General features: G+C 40.4%; 1 protein-coding gene and 1 long non-coding RNA gene across 2 annotated transcripts in view; one reads left to right on the top strand and one right to left on the bottom strand.

Moving 5' to 3' along the window:
- Positions 1–10,305, top strand: part of LOC129783120 (BDNF/NT-3 growth factors receptor-like) — a 262,545-nt gene extending 252,240 nt beyond the window's left edge. The window contains 2 exon segments of the mRNA XM_055792861.1: positions 4,353–4,511; positions 5,350–10,305. Of these exon segments, the coding sequence (XP_055648836.1) occupies positions 4,353–4,511; positions 5,350–5,535 (345 nt within the window). The 3' untranslated portion in view covers positions 5,536–10,305.
- LOC129783122 (uncharacterized) overlaps positions 1–18,853 on the bottom strand; it is a 51,392-nt gene that overhangs the window by 3,901 nt on the left and 28,638 nt on the right. The window lies entirely within an intron of this gene.

Genomic DNA, 18,853 nt, shown 5'->3' with positions numbered 1-18,853 from the left:
CTCTAACAGCAATAGCTGTATTTTTTCTGTGCTAACACTAAAATACTGACATACAGCTAGAAGTTGATGTTCTGACTGATTTAGAAATAATGTGAACCCTGGCTTCTATTAGGTTTTCCTTCCATTTGCTGTTTTAACATTAGACTAAGGAGGGTATTATTTATAACAAGATATATCAAGTTTGTATTTACAGAATCCTGACAGTGCAAGTATAGTTTTATAACTAAATAAATCTTAAGACAGGAAAATGGGAATTAATCAAAAGTTAGATGTTCTTGAAAAAGCTTTCCTTCTTTTTCCTTCCTTGGAAATATTTGCAGCTATAACACAATACTTTCTTCTCACAAGTACTCAGTGAGCCAACTAGGAAAGATACACTCCTAGACTTGTTTTTGAATAGAGAAGGACTCATGGGAGGTGTGATGGTAAGTGGCTGTCTTGGCCACAGTGATGATGAAATCGTTGAGTTTAAAATTTTCAGTGTAATGAAAAAAAAGGACAGCAGATTTGCTTCCCTGGATTTCAAGAGAGCAAACTTTAAGCTACTCAGGGAGCTACTTAGCACTTGTCCCCTGCGAATCTGCTTTGGAAGGCATAGGAGTCCACAAGTGCTGGTCAGTTTTTAAGAACCACCTTTTAAAAGCACAGGCAAAGGCAATCCTATTGTATCATAAGTCAAGCAAGCGGGGCAGAAGACCAGCTTGGCTGAATAGGGAGCTCGTCTTGGATCTCAGGAGACAAAAGAAATTGTATGATCAATAGAAGGAAGGTCAGGCTTTGCAGGAAGATTACAGAGACGTGGTTGGTACATGCAGGGAGAAGACACAAAAGTCCAAAGCTCAATTAGAGTTGAAACTGGCCAGTGTTGTGTCAGAAAACAAGAAAGGCTTTTTAAAAGTATGTTAATAGCAAGAGGAGGTGCAAGGAAAACATAGAACCAATATTGTTGAAGACAGTCACCTGGTTTCAGCTGGGATAGAGTTAATTTTCTTCTTAGTAGTACAGTGCTGTGTTTTGGATCTGGTGTGAGAAAAATGTTGATAAGTCACTGATGGTTTTAGTCATTGCTGGGTGATGTTTATACTAAGTCAAGGACACTTCAGTTTCTTGGGCCCTGCCAGCAAGAGGGCTGGAGGGGAACAGAAACTGGGAGGGGACACAGCCAGGACAGCTGACCCAAACTAGCCAAAGAGGTATTCCATACCATATGACACCATGCTGAGTATATAAACTGGGGGAAGAAGAAGGAAGGGGGGACATCTGGCATTATGGTGTTTGTCTTCCCAAGTAACCATTGCACGTGATGGAGCCCTGCCTTCCTGGGGATGGCCAAACACCAGCCTGCCCATGGGAAGCAATGAATGAATTCCTTATTTTGCATTGCTTGCATGCGCAGCTTTTGCTTTACCTATTAAATTGTTCTTATCTCAACCCTCATGTTTTACATTCCTTTCCATTTCTCCTCCCCATCCTTCTGTTTGAGGGGAAGTGAGTGAGTGGCTACGAGGTGCTTGGTTGCCAGCTGGGGTTAAACTTTAGCACTGACATTTAGGGATGAAGAAAAAGCAGAGGCATTCAATGTGTTTTTGCCTCAGCCTTTAATAATACTGATAGACCTTGGGCTGCCCGGTTCTCTGAGTTGGAGGGACCACAACTGTGGTAACAATGACTTTCCATTTGTGGACACTGAAATTGTAAGGAACCAGCTGTATCAGCTGAATGTTCACAACTCCATGGGGCCTGATGGGATTCATCCCAGAGTACTGAAGGAGCCAGCAGATGTTACAGCAGGACCCCTCTTGATCATCTACCAAAAGTCTTGGGAGTCTGGGGAGGTCCCTGCTGACTGGAAGCTAATCAACAGTATTCCAATTTACAAGAAGGGCATGAGGGAAGACCCAGGAAGCTACAGAACTGTTAGTCTCATCTTAGTACTTGGAAAAATTATGGAGAGGATCATACTGGGTACTGCTGAAAGGCATTTAAAGAATAATGCAATCATCAGCACAGTCAACATGGGTTCACAAAGTCCTTTTATAATTAATCTGATATCCTTCTACGATAAGGTCATCTGCCTAGTGGATGAAGGGAAGGCGGTTGGATGTAGTTTTTCTGGATTTTAGGAAGGCTTTTGATACTGTCCCTCACAGCATCCTTCTGGACAAGCTGTACAACTGTGGGATGAGGAGGTTCACGGTGTGCTGGGTGAAGACCTGGCTGAAGGGCAGGGCTCAAAGTGTTGTAGTGAATGGGGCTACATCTGGCTGGTGACCAGTCACCAGCGGTGTTCGTCAGGACTCAATTCTAGGACCAGTTCTGTTCAATATTTTTATCAATGATCTGGATGCAGGAGTTGAATGGACCATTAGCAAGTTTGTTGATGATACTAAACTGGGAGGTGCTGGTGACTCTCTTGAGGGATGAGAGGCCTTGCAGAGGGATCTAGATAGACTGGAGCATTGGGCAATTGTTAATGGCATAAAATTTAACAAGAACAAAAGCCAGATTCTGCACCTGTTGTGGGAGTAATGCCAGGCACAAGTATAGATCAGGAGAGGAGTAGCTGGAGATCAGCCCTGCAGAAAGGGATCTGGGGGTGCTGGTTGACAGCAGGCTCAATAGGAGTCAGCAGCGTGCCCTGGCAGCCATAGGGCAAACTGCATTCTGGGGTGAATTAATCGCAGCATAACCAGCAGGCCAAAAAGAGTTCATTATCCTGCTCTATTTAGTGTTAGTGTGACCTCACTTTGAGTACTGTGTGCAGTTCTGGGCTCCATAATTTAAGAAGGATGTTAAGGTACTTGGATGTGTAAGGTACAGAGGCTGGTGAAAGGGCTGGAAAGCATATCCCAGGGGTCCTCAAACTACGGCCCACGGGCCGGATACAGCCCCCCAGGGTCCTCAGTCCAGCCCCTGGTATTTACAGAACACACACACACCCACCCACCGGGGGTTGGGGGGGGAAACCAAGCAGCCGCAGATGACCTCCTGCCACTTCATCTGCGCGCTGGCCCCCTGTTTAAAAAGTTTGAGGACCCCTGGCATATTCTATGAGGAGCAGCTGATGACTCTGGGTTTGTCTAGTTTAGAGAAAAGGAGAATGAGGGGCAATCTCATTACTCTCTACAGCTTCCTGAGAAGGGGAGATAGAGGCAGAAGTGCTGATCTCTTCTCCCTGATATTCAGCGACAGGACATATGGGAATAGTTCAAGGCTGTGTCAGGGGATGTTCAGACTTGACATTAGGAAACATTTCTTTACCAAGAGGCTGGTCAAACACTGAAACAGGCTCCCTAGAGAGGTGATTGATGCCCCAAGTCTGTCAGTGTTTAAGAGGCATTTGGGCAATGCCCTTAATAACATGCTTTAACTTTTGATCAGCCCTGAAGTGGTCATGCAGCTGGACTAGATGATCAGTGTAGGTCCCTTCCAACTGAGCTCTTCTATTCTAGCTTAGCTGGTTAGACTATTTTAAAAGTACTTGAGTGGATTTATTCATTTATGTGATCTAGTCAGAACATATTAGGAACAGTAAGTTGTTTAGAAACTAGAATGAAAAGCAAGAGTTTATTAATTTATATTTTTTATTTACATTCAGCTTAAGTAACTCAATTTTTTAAAAGTATAGCATTTTGGGGAAATTTCAAGACTTTCAGAAAGGCATTAATTCAGGAAAAGATGCCTGGGGAATTCAACATGTGATGATTTGAGGCACAGAGTCCATGTCTTGTAAGTTAATGATTATCAAGTGTATATATCCAAAGGACTGAAAATTTGGAAAGCTGTGTAGAACTGGGTAGTTAATTTCGAACAAAATTTGATGCATTGGTTAACTTTGGAAATTACCTACAGACAGTAGCATTGCTTTAATTCTTTCATAATTAATAGATTAAACCATATAGATCCTGATGCTTTTGTGTCATGCAGTTACTGTGTCTTTATGGATCTCAGCTGATATCTGGTAGATTTCATTGCATGAATCTTTTACAATTTTCTCAGCCTTAAGATTGAGAGTAATACCAGACTAATTTCTAATGGATTGATAGGTTTAGTTAATATTTTTATAAAGCATTCAGTTCCTTGTGTAGGGGGTACAAAATAAATGTAGAAGATTAGTTTATAATTCAGAAACAATTTATTTGGAGATTCTATTGAGAAATCTATCATGGCAGTGATCACCATTTGGGAGAGAGGAGGTTGGATCACAGCTCCCTAGTTCTTATGAGCTCTTTAAAGTGAATGGCAGCAGATGGGAAAAAAGAAAATGTGGATTTCCCTGGCTTAGCATCTCAATACTCTTCCTGGAGGTCTAGAGGAATTATTTCTAACTCTTTCTTTATTTTTCCCCTCAGGTTGGAGGTCACACAATGCTGCCTATTCGTTGGATGCCTCCAGAAAGTATCATGTACAGAAAGTTCACCACAGAAAGCGATGTCTGGAGCCTGGGGGTCATATTATGGGAAATATTTACCTATGGCAAACAGCCATGGTATCAGCTCTCAAACAATGAGGTGTGTGTATTATATTTTCAAATAACATAGAGGGCGGCATTTTAACTGGTGGCATGGCTTCTCTGGGGAAAGGACAACAGTAAATTTATTTAGTAGAAGCAATTACCCTGATATCATATAATTATGGTATTGTCACAAACTTTGTGGTTGAAATTCTTTTTCACCCTTTTCTCAGATGGATGGAAGTAGGACTATACTAAGTTGGGACATACCTTCTTCCTTTGTATAGGATAGTCTGCTCTGGGTGTTGAGAAAGACCACGAGGCAATAAAAAGGAGCTTACCTGTCTCCCAAACTGGCATTGGGTGATTTCAGTTACATATCAGGAAATGTCATCGTCACAAAGTAGTTGTTCTAAAACATTCTTGAATAGACTGAAGGAATATGGAAATCTCTTCATACCTGGGAAATCAAAAGTAATCCCTTTCCACAAATTAGCCATGGTGGTACTCATAAAGCATAAGGAGGGAGGGAGAGGTGCTCTATGTGAGACGATTGAAACTGCTTGCTTCTGAGATGAGGTGAGATTTATACACATATAGGGCAGGTATGATATTGCTTGCTTACCACTGTTCCCTCATGAATGCAAGGGATAACACAGGTTAACACAACATCACATTACATCAGATATTGCTCCTTGACATCCTACGTTATGGTGATTTTTCCATATCATATCCCACTACCTGTACATCTACCTAGAAATGCAGCTCTTCTGCAGAGGTGGCCAGGTGACTTCCACCAGTGAGGCTGCTGTGGCTATTAGCAGCTAGCTCTTCCATGGGTGAGGCCTATGTAATTGGAATGGCTACACTGATCCTTTCCTTGTGATTTCTTGTAGGTGATTGAGTGCATCACTCAAGGCAGAGTGCTGCAGCGACCTCGCACATGCCCCAAGGAAGTATATGAGTTGATGCTGGGCTGTTGGCAAAGAGACCCTCACATGAGGCTCAACATCAAAGAAATACATTCCCTCCTCCAGAATTTGGCTAAGGCATCTCCAGTTTACCTGGATATTTTAGGCTAAAATATCCTAGCATTTCTTCTTATGATCTGCGTGAATGAATGTATTCAACTGCCACTGAACTCCATTAAAATGTGTTCTTAACTTTGACAGTACTAATGACAAAGATATGAAGAAGCTTTCAAAAGGCAAGCAATGTACACATCTATAGACACAGTACTGACTTTTTAGACATTGCTGAAGCATATCTTCACTCTCAGTTTCTATCATTTTTCCTCTAATCAATTTGGTTTCTGCATTATTGTAACTCTGCATAGACAAAGGCCTTAAAAACTTGATCTGTTATATCAGCAGACTCTCCAGTTAACCCACCGCAACTAACAATGGCTTGTTGTATTCATGCTTTTGATGTGGATGAATAGAAAAATATATTTAACTCAAACTTTGTGATTTCTTCTGTATAGATACCAGGAGTCTCTTTGTATTCACCTCAGTTTTTTTGCTTCAGCATATGGGTAGAAAAAGACTAATGTTCTTTACATGAAGCATATTTCTTGCAGACACAAAGCTAGATGGAATGAGAAGAGCACTTATGTGACCCAATGTCTGAAAGAACCATGGGATCAGATGGCATCCAAAGCCACTAAAAAAATCACAAACAATTTGATGGAAGGCAAGAGATGGTTTAGCACTTTCCTTGGATAGTCTTTCTGAGGAGTAAAGGGATTGTTCAAGGAGGTGCATGGCCAGCATTTTTCATTGCCAGATACAAGTCTATGATAAAAGGGAAAAAGATATTGTCTGCACTGCACACAATTATGCTACAAAATGATGAACAAAACACATGCCCTTATTTTGTCTTCTGGTAGGATATTGGCATGCCACTGGTATAAAAATGTTCTCCAGCTAGTCTTTGGTAATAAAGGCTGAAGCTAGGCTTATTAATGTACAGGATTAATTTCAGGATCAAGTGTTTAAACTAAGGATTTTGTTAAGATAGGGTACGCTATAGATGCTGGGGTAGGTGTATCTTATATGGTGCTTGTCCAGCAGCATACTCCTTCCTTCCTCAATATTTTTTAACTGTGCAAGCAAAACTGCATGGTATTTGTTGATTAATGCCCTTTGTGCAGAAAATAAACTTTCATCTTGTAGTACACCCTTGTACTAACTCATATATATAAACCTCATATAGCTAACTCATAATAACATTAACTTATATTTCATTAAAGGGGCTAATGGAGGACACAATTACAATAGACTGATATTACATGAATAATCTAAAGCACAGAGATCACTGGTTATGTTTAAGCCACGGTGGGGGATAGATTAAGATCCCTGGACAAAATAAATGACATTGAGATTACAGCTTACTATTCAGAGTGCAAAGACCCTGAATTCAGCACCATATTTGTGTCAATGCTAGTGCTGTCATTCCCAATATCCACTTTAAAAAAATTATTTGTTTTTGATTGGATGGACATTGTACATGTACAGCATTTGCATGGCCACTGTGTTGATGACAAATGCATGGGTATATCTTGGTTTTCAAACTGGAAGTTGAAGATTTCAAATTCAGAGGTAGGATTATTTTTAATATGATTTCTTACAAATGAAAACCTACCTTACCTAGTCCTCAAGACTTTTGCCTCCCTCTGTGAGTGGGCATTGCTGCAAAAAAAGTGATCTTTCTTTTCTTTTTCTCTTTGTTTTTTCTTATTGACATGAGCCAGATCAAAATAGTCCTTCATCTTTGTGTTGAGAGTATTATATTTAATAAATTAAACATTTTAATTTTGCAAATGTTCCCATAATATTCTTAATATATAATTTACTTGTATATATTATTTATTGAGGCACTTTAGCTTGTTCCTTCAGAAGCTTTTAGAGATAGCTCATAAACATTTTGAACATTTTCAAAAGAAAACAGTTCACAGGACAGTGGTACATTTTTACCCTTCTCAATGTCATTAAAAAGGCAGCATTACAAATAAACATGAGAATATAGCTGTAAAGCCATACTCAGTTTTCCTTTAATAAACTAGATGTTATTTTTTTAACCAGTACTGAACTGGAAACACACATAAAGTCTAAGAAAAATTCCAGCAAAATCAGCCTTAAAATTTTACTAGACTGTCTTAAAAGTTCACATAGAAAGCTAGTTCACATAGAAAGCTAGATAAAGACTGAGCATCCAGCGAAACCCATTCTCTTGAGAATCTGATTTTTATGTTATAAAGGAATTTGCACATAATTTTCAACATAACAGCAGTGGAAAAAGAAGGTGTCATAGTCTGCTAATACTGTGCAGTAGGAAAGGGTTGCAGGTGATGGAAGGGGAGGTGTTAAGCTTCTGCCTGCTGTATTTTTAGTTTCTTATGAGCTTAAGAAAAAGGCATTGAGATGCTTCTGTTGCAATGTAGGCTCTAACATTGAAATCAAACACGTGGATTTTGCAAGTACTGAAAGAATGTATACTCCAAAAAACCAACAAAAACCAAACCCCTGAAATTGTGCTTTAGCAGCATCTTATTTTTTATTTACTATGACTATGACTAATGACTATGAGTCATTTTAGAGACTAGCTAATGTTACAACATATTGTGCAATAATGTAGCAGTATGTTAAACCTCTAAAGCAGGGGTCCTCAAACTACGGCTCGTGGGCTGGATACAGCCCCCCAGGGTCCTCAATCCGGCCCCCAGTATTTACAAAACCCCCCGCCCCCCCCCCGCCGGGGGTTGGGGGGGAAACCAAGCAGCCGCAGATGACTGCCTGCCACTTCATCCATGCGCTGGCCCCCTGTTTAAAGAGTTTGAGGACCCCTGCTCTAAAGGACCAAATGTTCAACAAAGCCACCAGTATGGATAACCTTAAGCTATATCATTACTCTTCTTCATCATACATAAAAGGCATAATCAGAGTAGACAAGCTATTAACTGTAGTTATATATATTTTACTTTTTTCATTAAAAGGTAATATATATGTATAAATTTACATACATCTACATTACTGCAAATTATAATTAGTGCTATTAAAAGTCTGCTAAATGACCGAAATAAAAAAAGAAAAAAAATATTTTTCTATGTTTGTGAAATTCAACTTTTTAGACTGGTGTGCAGCAGAGGAAGTGCTAAAATGCAAGAGATATAACAAGCACTTTTTTCCCCAAAATGACTGCTTAAAAACTTTTCTTCCATTCCCATCTGACTTGCTGATTTCTCACAAGGAAATGATCTAAGCTCCAAAAGCAGTTTGATTTATTGTCATTTTCAGGTTTGTGCTATTGCTTTTTTTATTGTCCTAGAATAACAGTGCAGCTTCACTAGCATTTTATAATTGTATGTAATAACAAAATAATTCCAGGACTATTCAGACTGCAGCACTACCTGCAGGACAATGGTGAGAATACCAAAATTCAGCAGTAATAATAGCAGCATTTGCATGCTCTTTCTCTCTCTCTCCCCCTCACCCACATCTTTTTGAGAGATTGTTTCTGTTGTGGCTGATGTAGACTTTTACAAAACACTTTGAAAATAAAAGAAATAACCCAATAAAATGATCAGGTCACTGAATGACTAAGGTACAACGGGAATGTGTTAGAACAAGACTATCTCTGAGTTGTTGCAGCCTGAAAATTAATTCAAATGCTGCTATATTGAGGCAAGTGCAGGGGAACAAATCAGGGTTTCTAATAAAACATGAAGGTTTTGATAGCACAGGAAGTTGTATTTTCTTGTCAGGGCTGGTATGAACCAGTGCTGCTTTAAATCAAAAGCCTTAGTTAGAATACTTTTGGGTTGTTTTTTTGTGGGATGGGCGGGTGTGTTACTATAATTAATCACAAATATGAAGCAAAAATTAAAAGTGCACATGTTTCAGGAAAACATTGTGAATTTCACAACAACAGAGTGACTATTTTGCCATCTTTTAAAGATATTTCAGGAGAAGGAAAAGGAAATTCTAAGTACATTATTTTACCATCTATGCATTCTAGACCAGGTCTACAGGTTGGTGGTTTTTTTTGTTTGCTTGTAGAAGACTGAGTGACAACCGGCTAGTGTTTTATAAACACTGATTACTTTGAGCAAGGATAATAGAAGCTGCTAGTAGTGGGGCTTTTTGATAGATATATGTAAGAAAACAGAGATCAAATCAAATCTTTACAGAGGCCTCTTGCAGCTTATATGTATCATTCTGCAACTTAATGAAAACCAGCTAAGAATGTTTTATATATACAAGAAATTTAATTCAACACTGGTGTTCAATTACATCACCAATAGATATAGAATCAATTATGAAATATTTGTCCCAGCCCTGCACTTCACCTATACTTTATGTATATACATATATTTCTAAATCTCTCTTGCTTTGTCACCTGAGACAGATAGACATATCTACATATAAATATAGATCTCCATATTGTCACCAAACTGTGACCTGGTGTGTAGTGCTATCTTTCTACTTTCCTTTGTCTTTTTCTTTTCTTATGTGATGTCTCTGTGCAAATATTTAGTGGTCCTCATTTTGCAGTTTGCTATAGCAAGGCTGATTTTGAAGTGATGCCTATGTATCAGTGTTAAAAGTTTTGTTTCTGAATCATGTGACCAGCTTCTCTTGACATGACATGGAAAGTTTCTTGTGTTATAGTGTATTTAATAAAAATGATGTCTTACAATAAACAATGTAATTCAAAAGAAAGATTCAATGATTACTTTAAAAGACATACAATTTTCATGAAGGGCTGTGTGCTATTTTATTTTTTGTTTTAATGTCTTTGTTCACCTCCATTCCTTCTGAAAAGGTTGAAATTAAGATATAGTTTAGTATGCTTAGAAGCATTATATATTTCCACTCTAAAACCCTGAATAAAAGCCAGATCACTGAATTCCTAGGTGAGGAAAGAAGAGTTCCATAAAAATAATAGGAAAATAAATATCCGATTTTAATGTAATCTGTTAGGCTCTTTTCTTAATTTTTATTTCTTTTTTCTCGAAAATTAAGATCCTATTTGAACACTTATTCATTTGGAGAGCTGGCTTTGCAAATAACTTAAGGCCATTTGTTTCTCCTTCAATGTGCACAACATGCAGCAGCCAAGCATAGTCCCCTTTGCTGTTCAGCAACAGGGCCTTCCACAGCCTAATAAGAGTCAAAGGCCTATCAGCTCTTTCTGCACCTTCTGTATAAAATCCATAGAGAATTGTGAAACACTAAAAAGGCTGGTAGGGGATATTCAATACAGGTCCTGCTCCTGAGCTTCTGCTAAGGTTCAACAAATTTCAAAATTGATTTAATGATGAAGAAGTCTCTGTACTGGGGCAGATCCATTCTCTGGGAGATGCTGCTCATCACCACTTGTGGCAGCCCATCTTCAGTAGCCAAACAAAGAGGGGTGATGTCTAGGCTGCCCCCATCTCTTCTTCTTGGCCCTTTCCCAGCTGCCTTCTGCAGCTGCTCATCTTGTCCCCAGCCTGTAACAGAGGAGCCAGGACTGGGTCTCACCTCCAGCTCCCTAGACCCAGCCAATTACCTCCTCTCTGCTAGAGCCCATCTAGACTTTGCTTGACATGGCAACTAATAAATCACCCAGTGACATAGTTTTATTGTTTTAATGATCTTGAAATTAAAACATTGAAATACCTATCTGTCCTGGTTTTATTGCATTAATTAAATCTTCTCACATAAGAAGAGTCAATCTGCATTGTTCCAGAGACTACATAAATACTCCTTGGAGACATACACATTCACATCACCTTTCACTCATTTATCTTGCTCAGGTAACCAAACTGACCGGTGCTAGGAACATGTGAAGAGATGCCTCCTGCCTTTGACACCTCAGCTCCCAGGCATGCTTCTGACCTTCTCTCTGTCACCCTGAATGCTGTCCAGAATTTGCAGATTCCTGGCACATCCTCCTTGAATTGCCACTCTTCCAGTACTTTTGCTGCAATATACTTTGGAAATTGGCATATATACACATATACAAACAAATTACTGGGTGTATTGACTTATATGTCAAGCTTTTGGTAGTCAGGGGCTTCAGGGCTGGCCAGAAGCTTCCCCCATTTCAGTGTAAGAGACTGTCCGTGAGAACCACCATCGCCACAGCAGATGTTTGTCTCAACATTGCTATGGCAGGAAACTCACATCACCACAGCAAGTATTTATCTATGGCAGGAAGCCAACATCACTGCCACAGCAGAGGTTTATCTCAACATTGTTAAGGCAGGAAACCCACTAACTGACACCATGGAGCAACAGGGGAAGCTAATCCTGAGAAACTTAACCAAGTCCCTGTGCATGTGCCCAGACCCAGGGTCAGGGGGATCAAGGGGCCTGGAGACCTCTGAGGACTACCTGATGGTATTGGGCACGCACACCACCGCCAGGTGGAAGGTGTGGTTAAGCAGAACAGCTCATGACAACCCTTTAAAAGAACAGAACCAACCAACATCGGAGGGAACATTCCCCCACTGGACTTGGAAACAAATTGGACTGTCAGGACACTGCAGCTCCGGGGTGGTAGCTATTGCTATGAACTCTTTCATTCTTTCTTTCCTTCCTTTCTTTATCTCTCACTCTCTCCTTTGCATTTGCAAACCTGTGATCAGGCAAATAAAGTTCTTTGGATCTTGACTCCATTTTGAGTCTTAATTCTGTTCCCAAGAATACAAGCAGAACCTCACTCTGGTCTTGGACTGGCATGCGACAGAGCCTGTTTCAGCCAGCTCCAAGACAAACATGCCACTGGCCAAAGCAGAGCCAATCAGAAACATTGGTAGTGCCTCTGTGCTAGCATATCTAAGAAAGAAAAATATATGCTGTGCAACAGCTGTGAGAGATAGGAGCGAGGAAGTGTGAGGGAAACAACCCTGCATGTACACAAGGTCAGTGAAGGAGGGGGAGGAGATGCTCCAGGCACTGAACAAGATTCCTTTGCAGCCCATGGATGAGACCATGGTGATGCAGGTTCATAGAATCAGAGTCACTGAGGTTGTTGGAAAAGATCTTTAAGATCATCAAGTCCAACCTTTAAGCCAGCACTGCCAAGTCCATTACTAAACCATGTCCCTAAGCACCACGCTTACCTGTTTTTTTTCAACACCTCCAGGGATGGTGATTCCACCACCTCCCTGGGCAGGCTGTTCCAATGTTTCACCACCCTTTCAATGAAGAAGTTTTTCCTAATATCCAATCTCAACCTCCCCTGGCGTAACTTGAGGCTGTTTCTTCTTGTCCTGTCACTAGTAAACTGGGAGAAGAGACCAACACCCACCTGCCTACAACTTCCTTTCGTGTAGTTGGAGAGAGCAGTAAGGTTCCCCTTGAGTCTCCTCTTCTCCAGGCTAAACCACCCCAGTTCCCTCAGATACTCTTCATAAGGCTTCTGCTCCACAACCTTCACCAACTTCATTGTCCTTCTCTAGACATGCTGCAGCACCTCTATGTCCCTCTTGAAGTGAAGGGCCTAAAAGTGAACACAGTATTCGAGGTGTGGCCTCACCAGTGCTGAGTACAGGGGGACGGACAATCACTTCCCTTGTCCTGTTGGCCACACTGCTTCATATACAAGCCAGGATGCTGTTGGCCTTCTTGGCCACCTGGGCACACTGCTGGCTCATGATCAACCAGCACCCTGAGGTCCTTTTCCTCCAGGCAGCTTTCCAGCCACTCTTCCCCAAGCCTGTTGCATTGTGTGGGGTTGTTGTAATCCAAGTGCAGGACCCGGCACTTCTCCTTGTTGAACCTCATACAATTGGCCTCAGACCATTGATCCAGTCTGTCCAGATCCTTCTGGAAAGTCTTCCTACCCTCAAGAAAATCAAAACCCTCCCTCAACTTGGTTTAGTCTGCAAACTTACTGAGGGTGCACTCAATCCCCTTGTCCAGATTGTCAATAAAGATATTAAACAGGACTGGCCCAAATACTGAGCCCTGGGGAACACCATGTGTGACCGGATGCCAGTTGAATGTAACTCCGTTCACCACCACTCTTTGGGCTTGGCTGTCCAGCCAGCTTCATGAAGGACATACCCCACAGTGGAGCAGGGGAATAGTGTGAGGAAGGAGTCGTGGACAGAGTGTTATGAACTGATCACAACCTCCATTCCCCATCCCCAGTGCTGCTCAGGGGGACGAAGTAGGATGTCAAGAGTGAAGTTGGGCCAAGGAAGAAGGGAGGGGTGGGAGGAAAGGTGTTTTAGTTTCTTTTTTATTTCTCAATATCCTACTCTGGTTTTGATTGGCAATTAAATTAATTTTCCCAAGTCAAGTCTGTTTTACCCATGATGGCAATTGCTGCGTGACCTCCCTGTCCTTATCCAGACCCATGAGCTTTTTGTCACGTTTTCTCCCTCTGTCCTGTTGAAGAGGGGAGTGATAGAGAACCTTGGTTGGCACCTGGAGGCCAACCCATCACACTGAGCCTACAGCAAGTGCAAAAAGTATAGAAATATAGTATTTCAGACTCCTAGCAACAGAGTAGGTAAAAATGAAAACCAGACGCTTGTTTCCCTGGCAGTATTCTCTATGTAAACTGTGCATTTTACTTTTGTTGCCTCCAATTACTATTTATAGAAATGTCTTTTTTTTAAATTGAGTGATTTTCAGCACTTGATTTATTCTATGAAGAGCACTGTTCACATTCCCACTTACTATAATTAACAATTTAAAAAATCACAGGTAGGAACTGCAAGTCTTTTGGAGACAAAATAGAATGAGCATATGAAAGGCATATTCCCCGTTTCCCTCTTCCTCCCTCTCATCCCTGAACTAGATTTTTTCAGTAGAGTCTGTTTATTTACCTCTTTTCTCCAAGCTGCTACATAAGAAAGTCTCTGCAAATAACTCATTATAAACTTGGGTCATCCCTTTTCATTTACATTTTTTGTACTGCTTCATGATTTTGGGAATTATATTGACAAATGACATTATCACCAGTCATTTTTAACAACCCAGAATCTAAAGAGGCTTGGATAAGAGAAAGCAGATGCAAAGTAAACATGGTGCCTCTGATAGCAGAGAGGCCACTAAATAAATATGCACTTTGCTTGCTTAAAATAACACCTATTGGCAGTAAATGTTTTCAGCCTTTTTACTACTGGGGAATTAATCACTTGGGCAAGAGCTAGGCTCTTTGCAATCTGTTCCAGTGCTCTTTTGGCTCATGTTATGTTGTACAACTTCACTGACCTCAGCGTTAGGCAGCCAGGTAGGGATTAATGAAGTTAGTAATATAAATCACAGGTAACATTGTTTTCCCAAGGTGTGAAAAATCCTGTAGCAGTTTCATAATAGGATATGTATTGCTTAAAGGTTACTTTCAGACTAGAATTACTGCTAAAAAATCTACTTGTAAATGTGACGTAGGAAAGGGTCCAAAGATGGTTTTCTTGAGCCAGAATGGTATATGGAACAAATTTGGCTGCCAACTCATTTTGGGCAAAGTCAAAGTTTTGTTTAAAACCTAGAAACTCAACTAATGGATATTAAATTTCTTAATTTCAAGTTTGCAGCACTGAAAAGCCCAGCCTAGAGCCTCACCAAAAGTAGCAGCATACAGCTGCAGAGTTGGAGACAGTGAGGCCCATAAAACCTGAACTGAGACTGTGGGAGACAGGATGTCTCCTGAGACCCTTGTAGGAGACCAAGTGGAAGCTAACGACTGGTAAACCCCTAGAAAAGAGGGACTGTTTGCTCAAAAGGGTATGGACAATGGCACAAGATGAAACTCAATTAACAGGGGTGGAGACCTCCTGAATCTGAGAGACAGCTCAAACACTCAAAAGACTGATAAGAGGGAACATCTTGCCAAAGGCTGGATGATTGCCCAAGAAGCAACAGTCAGCAAATATTAACTCAGTTCAAGCCCAAAAACACTTGCCCCCCCCCACCTGTAAGGAACATGCTTATTTACATAGCAAGCACAGCTAATTTAAATAAGAGGTGGTCCACATTGAAGGATAAAAGTTGCAGTTTGAGTTAAGATGGACAACAAATATTGCAATGTACCCACATCAATTAGTCATCAACAGCTCACCTCTCACGGTGTCTGTTATGTGATCTGGGTCACAGGTTCTCCTGCTTGTCTCAGCTACATTGGGCACCAGTTGTTGTAGTCAGAGTCCAACTCAGCCTCACACAGGGCAACAATTGTTGCAGCTCAGCAGGCTAGTAGGCTGCAACAAGGTTTTTACTGTCAGTCAGATTCTACTGTCCATGCTGTTTCTCCTTCCTCCAGAGGTCAGACCACACTGTTCCTCTTCTCTTATTCTCTTGTTCTTTTACCTTTTTCTAGTAAGTAACACAAGGCATAAAACTTTATATAATGGCAAGTGATAAGCATTTCTGCTACCTAATTATTTACCAATGAGCCTGACTATGGAATAAAAGTCTTTGTTTACCTCAGACCTCAAGTATTGTATATACCCTATTCCAACCAAGAGAATCAGTGAACCTGAGTCACTCCTCCCTCCTTCTTGGTGGGACATAACAACCCTGTCCAGGGATCAAATCCTGCTACTGTTGTTTTGGTTTTCAGAGATTGAAACCTAGGGTTAGCTGGGGAAGCAGGCATGATGTTGGAAGAAGGGTTCGCCGGAGTCAAGAAGACGCTCAATATGAGTTATGCATCTTGCTCAACTTTATTAGTTTCTAACACTACTTATATAGAACCGATACACATGCATATTCGTAAAGCAGAAATATAATTGGTTAGTAGTCTCTAAACGCGCGCGGTTCTCACACCCCTAATTATCATGACTAAAATAAGCATTCTATCCATGTAGCTAATTGTGTTGCTATGCTTCAGCCTTGTAGTTTGTTACTCCCTATATTCCCATACCGCTCCCTATCTTTCTTGGCCCTGCACCTGCTTTCCCAGCAGCTGTATCTTGTTACAGCCATGGCCTGTTGGCACAACATAATTACTTGGTCTCAGGATTCAAGAATAGCTGAAGGCTACCTTTCTTGTTAACTTCAGCACAGCAACTTCAGTACAATTCTGATTACAGGCCTATTCTAATACCAGGCCTGGATTGTGCAGATCTTCAGTGATTCTAAGGCCATGCTTCTGCAGCCATTCTTCTACAGCATGATGAGAAGGGAATTGATGGGGGAGGGTAGATATTCTCATGCAGGACTAAGAAATCAAGCCAGGGCCACACCAAAAATGCTAATACTGACAGTCTGTAGCAGTACTTTGAAATAGTGGTGAAGCTGTTACATACACTGAATGAAGTGAGAATAATGGTAAAAGGTAGCAAAATGTAACTGGTGTTATATTCTGGCTTTTCTGTTACTTCAAGTATTATTGATGACACTGAATAGCACTGTTAATGCAAGGTAAACCTTTCATGTTGCTATTTTGTCTTTAAAACCATATTAGTGGTTAAACCTATGTGGGCAATCAGTATCTTAAAAATTAATTCAGCACAGACTTGATGAACGTTTCCTTAGAAAGACACAATGTAATCTTCCACTTTGCCTGTGTTCTAATGCAGTAATCCATGATTCCCCAATGAGCAACACATTCAAAAGGACAGAGACATACCAGTTAATTTTCTGGTGATGCTTTGGTGAGCCTAATGCTAGCAGCCTTCATCTCACTGGCTAACTGAAGTTCACTTTCTGTGTGTTCTACTTCTTCTCTGACATAAAGCCTTTGTTACTATTGATTTCACCAATATTCAGGCGAGCGGAGGTTATCTTTATTCAGCATCGCTGGGTGCATGGGGGATCGCTGCACCAAAGTCATGCACACCGAGGGGATTTTTCAGTCCCCTCTTTATACAAGCAACTCATAACTATTCATTAACTTTCCGGGAAATCGTTTACATATTCATTACAATTCCAGGAACTCAATTACATATCTCCCTAAACTAGTGACCATGATTTAAGTCCTTGTCTTTGCCACGTTGTATAAGCAACAGGAACTTAGGACCAGATAGCCTTTTTAAAGATGACAAATCCAAGGACTTAGCAATTAGTACATCCGTCATGTTAGCAATAAGGGTCCTTGGACGTTTCCCAACTTTTAGATAAACATAAGTACGTCATCCTTTAGATAAGTGGCATTCATCATTCATTCCCCCCTTTTCTAGTAACTTTTGCAAATTCTTTTGCAACTACAAAAAAACATTATGCCTTATGATCATTCTTTGACAGCACCAAACAAAACATTGAAGTAATACACATATTATTCCTAAAACTATTACAATAAGTATTATAATAAAAGCATGCTTTAACCATTCCAAATTAGGTAACCACTAAGTTATTTTGTCCCATAAAGCTTTAAATTCCATGATAAATCATCTTTAGTAATTTTTCTTATAGAGGATCACCCTATTGATCACCCTATTATATTTACGATCTAAAGAACCGTAGTCTCATGGGTCCTGCCGGGGTGACAGCCAATGATTTCTCAGGAGCTTTCTTTATCTGCGAGTAGTGAATCCAGGCTGGTTGTTCTCTTGTCTTGATGGCAGTGAAGGTTGTCAGCAGCACCTGATAAGGTCCTTCCCTTTTTTCTTCCAAAGGTTTCCCTGAAAAAGTCTTTATATACACATAGTCACCAGATTTAAAGGAATGGACAGGTGGATCCAACCCTCTGGCCCTTGTTCCCAATATTTGTTTATTTATAACCTTTAATTGTCCCTGGAGGGCCTTCACATATTCACATAAATATCCCTCCCCTAACTGCCTTAAATCTTCTCCAGCAAATTGTAACTGGTACGGTCTCCCATATAATATTTCAAAAGGGCTCAAATTCTCCTTTGTTCTAGGCTTAGTTTGGATTCTTAATAATGCCAAGGGAAGAGATTGTGGCCAAGGTAGATTTGTTTCTTGCCCTATTTTTGCTACTGTTGTTTAATTAAATGGTTTATTTTTTCCACTTGCCCACTTGCTTGAGGCCTATAAGGAGTGTGTAATTGCCAATCTATTCTTAACACTGTACTCACTTGTTGTATTATTTTGGCACAAAAGTGTGAGCCTCTATCAGAAGAGATTGTTGCCAGAACCCCAAAGTGGGGAATAATTTCATTTAACAATCCCTTCGTTACCTCTTTTGTTTTATTTGTTCGACAAGGGAAAGTTTCTGGCCAACCTGAAAACGTATCAGTCATAACTAATAAATATCGGTACCCCCCTTTTCTTGGGAGTTTGGAAAAATCAACTTGCCACTGTTGTCCTGGCTAATTTCCTCTACTAATGTTCCCTAATTTTATTCTATTTGCTACATTGGGATTATTACGTAAACACACTTCGCATTGCTGAGTCACCTGCTTTATTGTAGTGTACAAGTTTCGCCCTATCAATTTTTGATTTAGACTTTTATATAATGTATCAGCTCCCCAATGAGTTTTATTATGTTCTGTTA

This window comes from Falco peregrinus, chromosome W, assembly GCF_023634155.1.
Source record: "Falco peregrinus isolate bFalPer1 chromosome W, bFalPer1.pri, whole genome shotgun sequence".
Lineage (NCBI taxonomy): Eukaryota > Metazoa > Chordata > Aves > Falconiformes > Falconidae > Falco > Falco peregrinus.
This window is presented reverse-complemented; position numbering and strand designations above follow the sequence as displayed.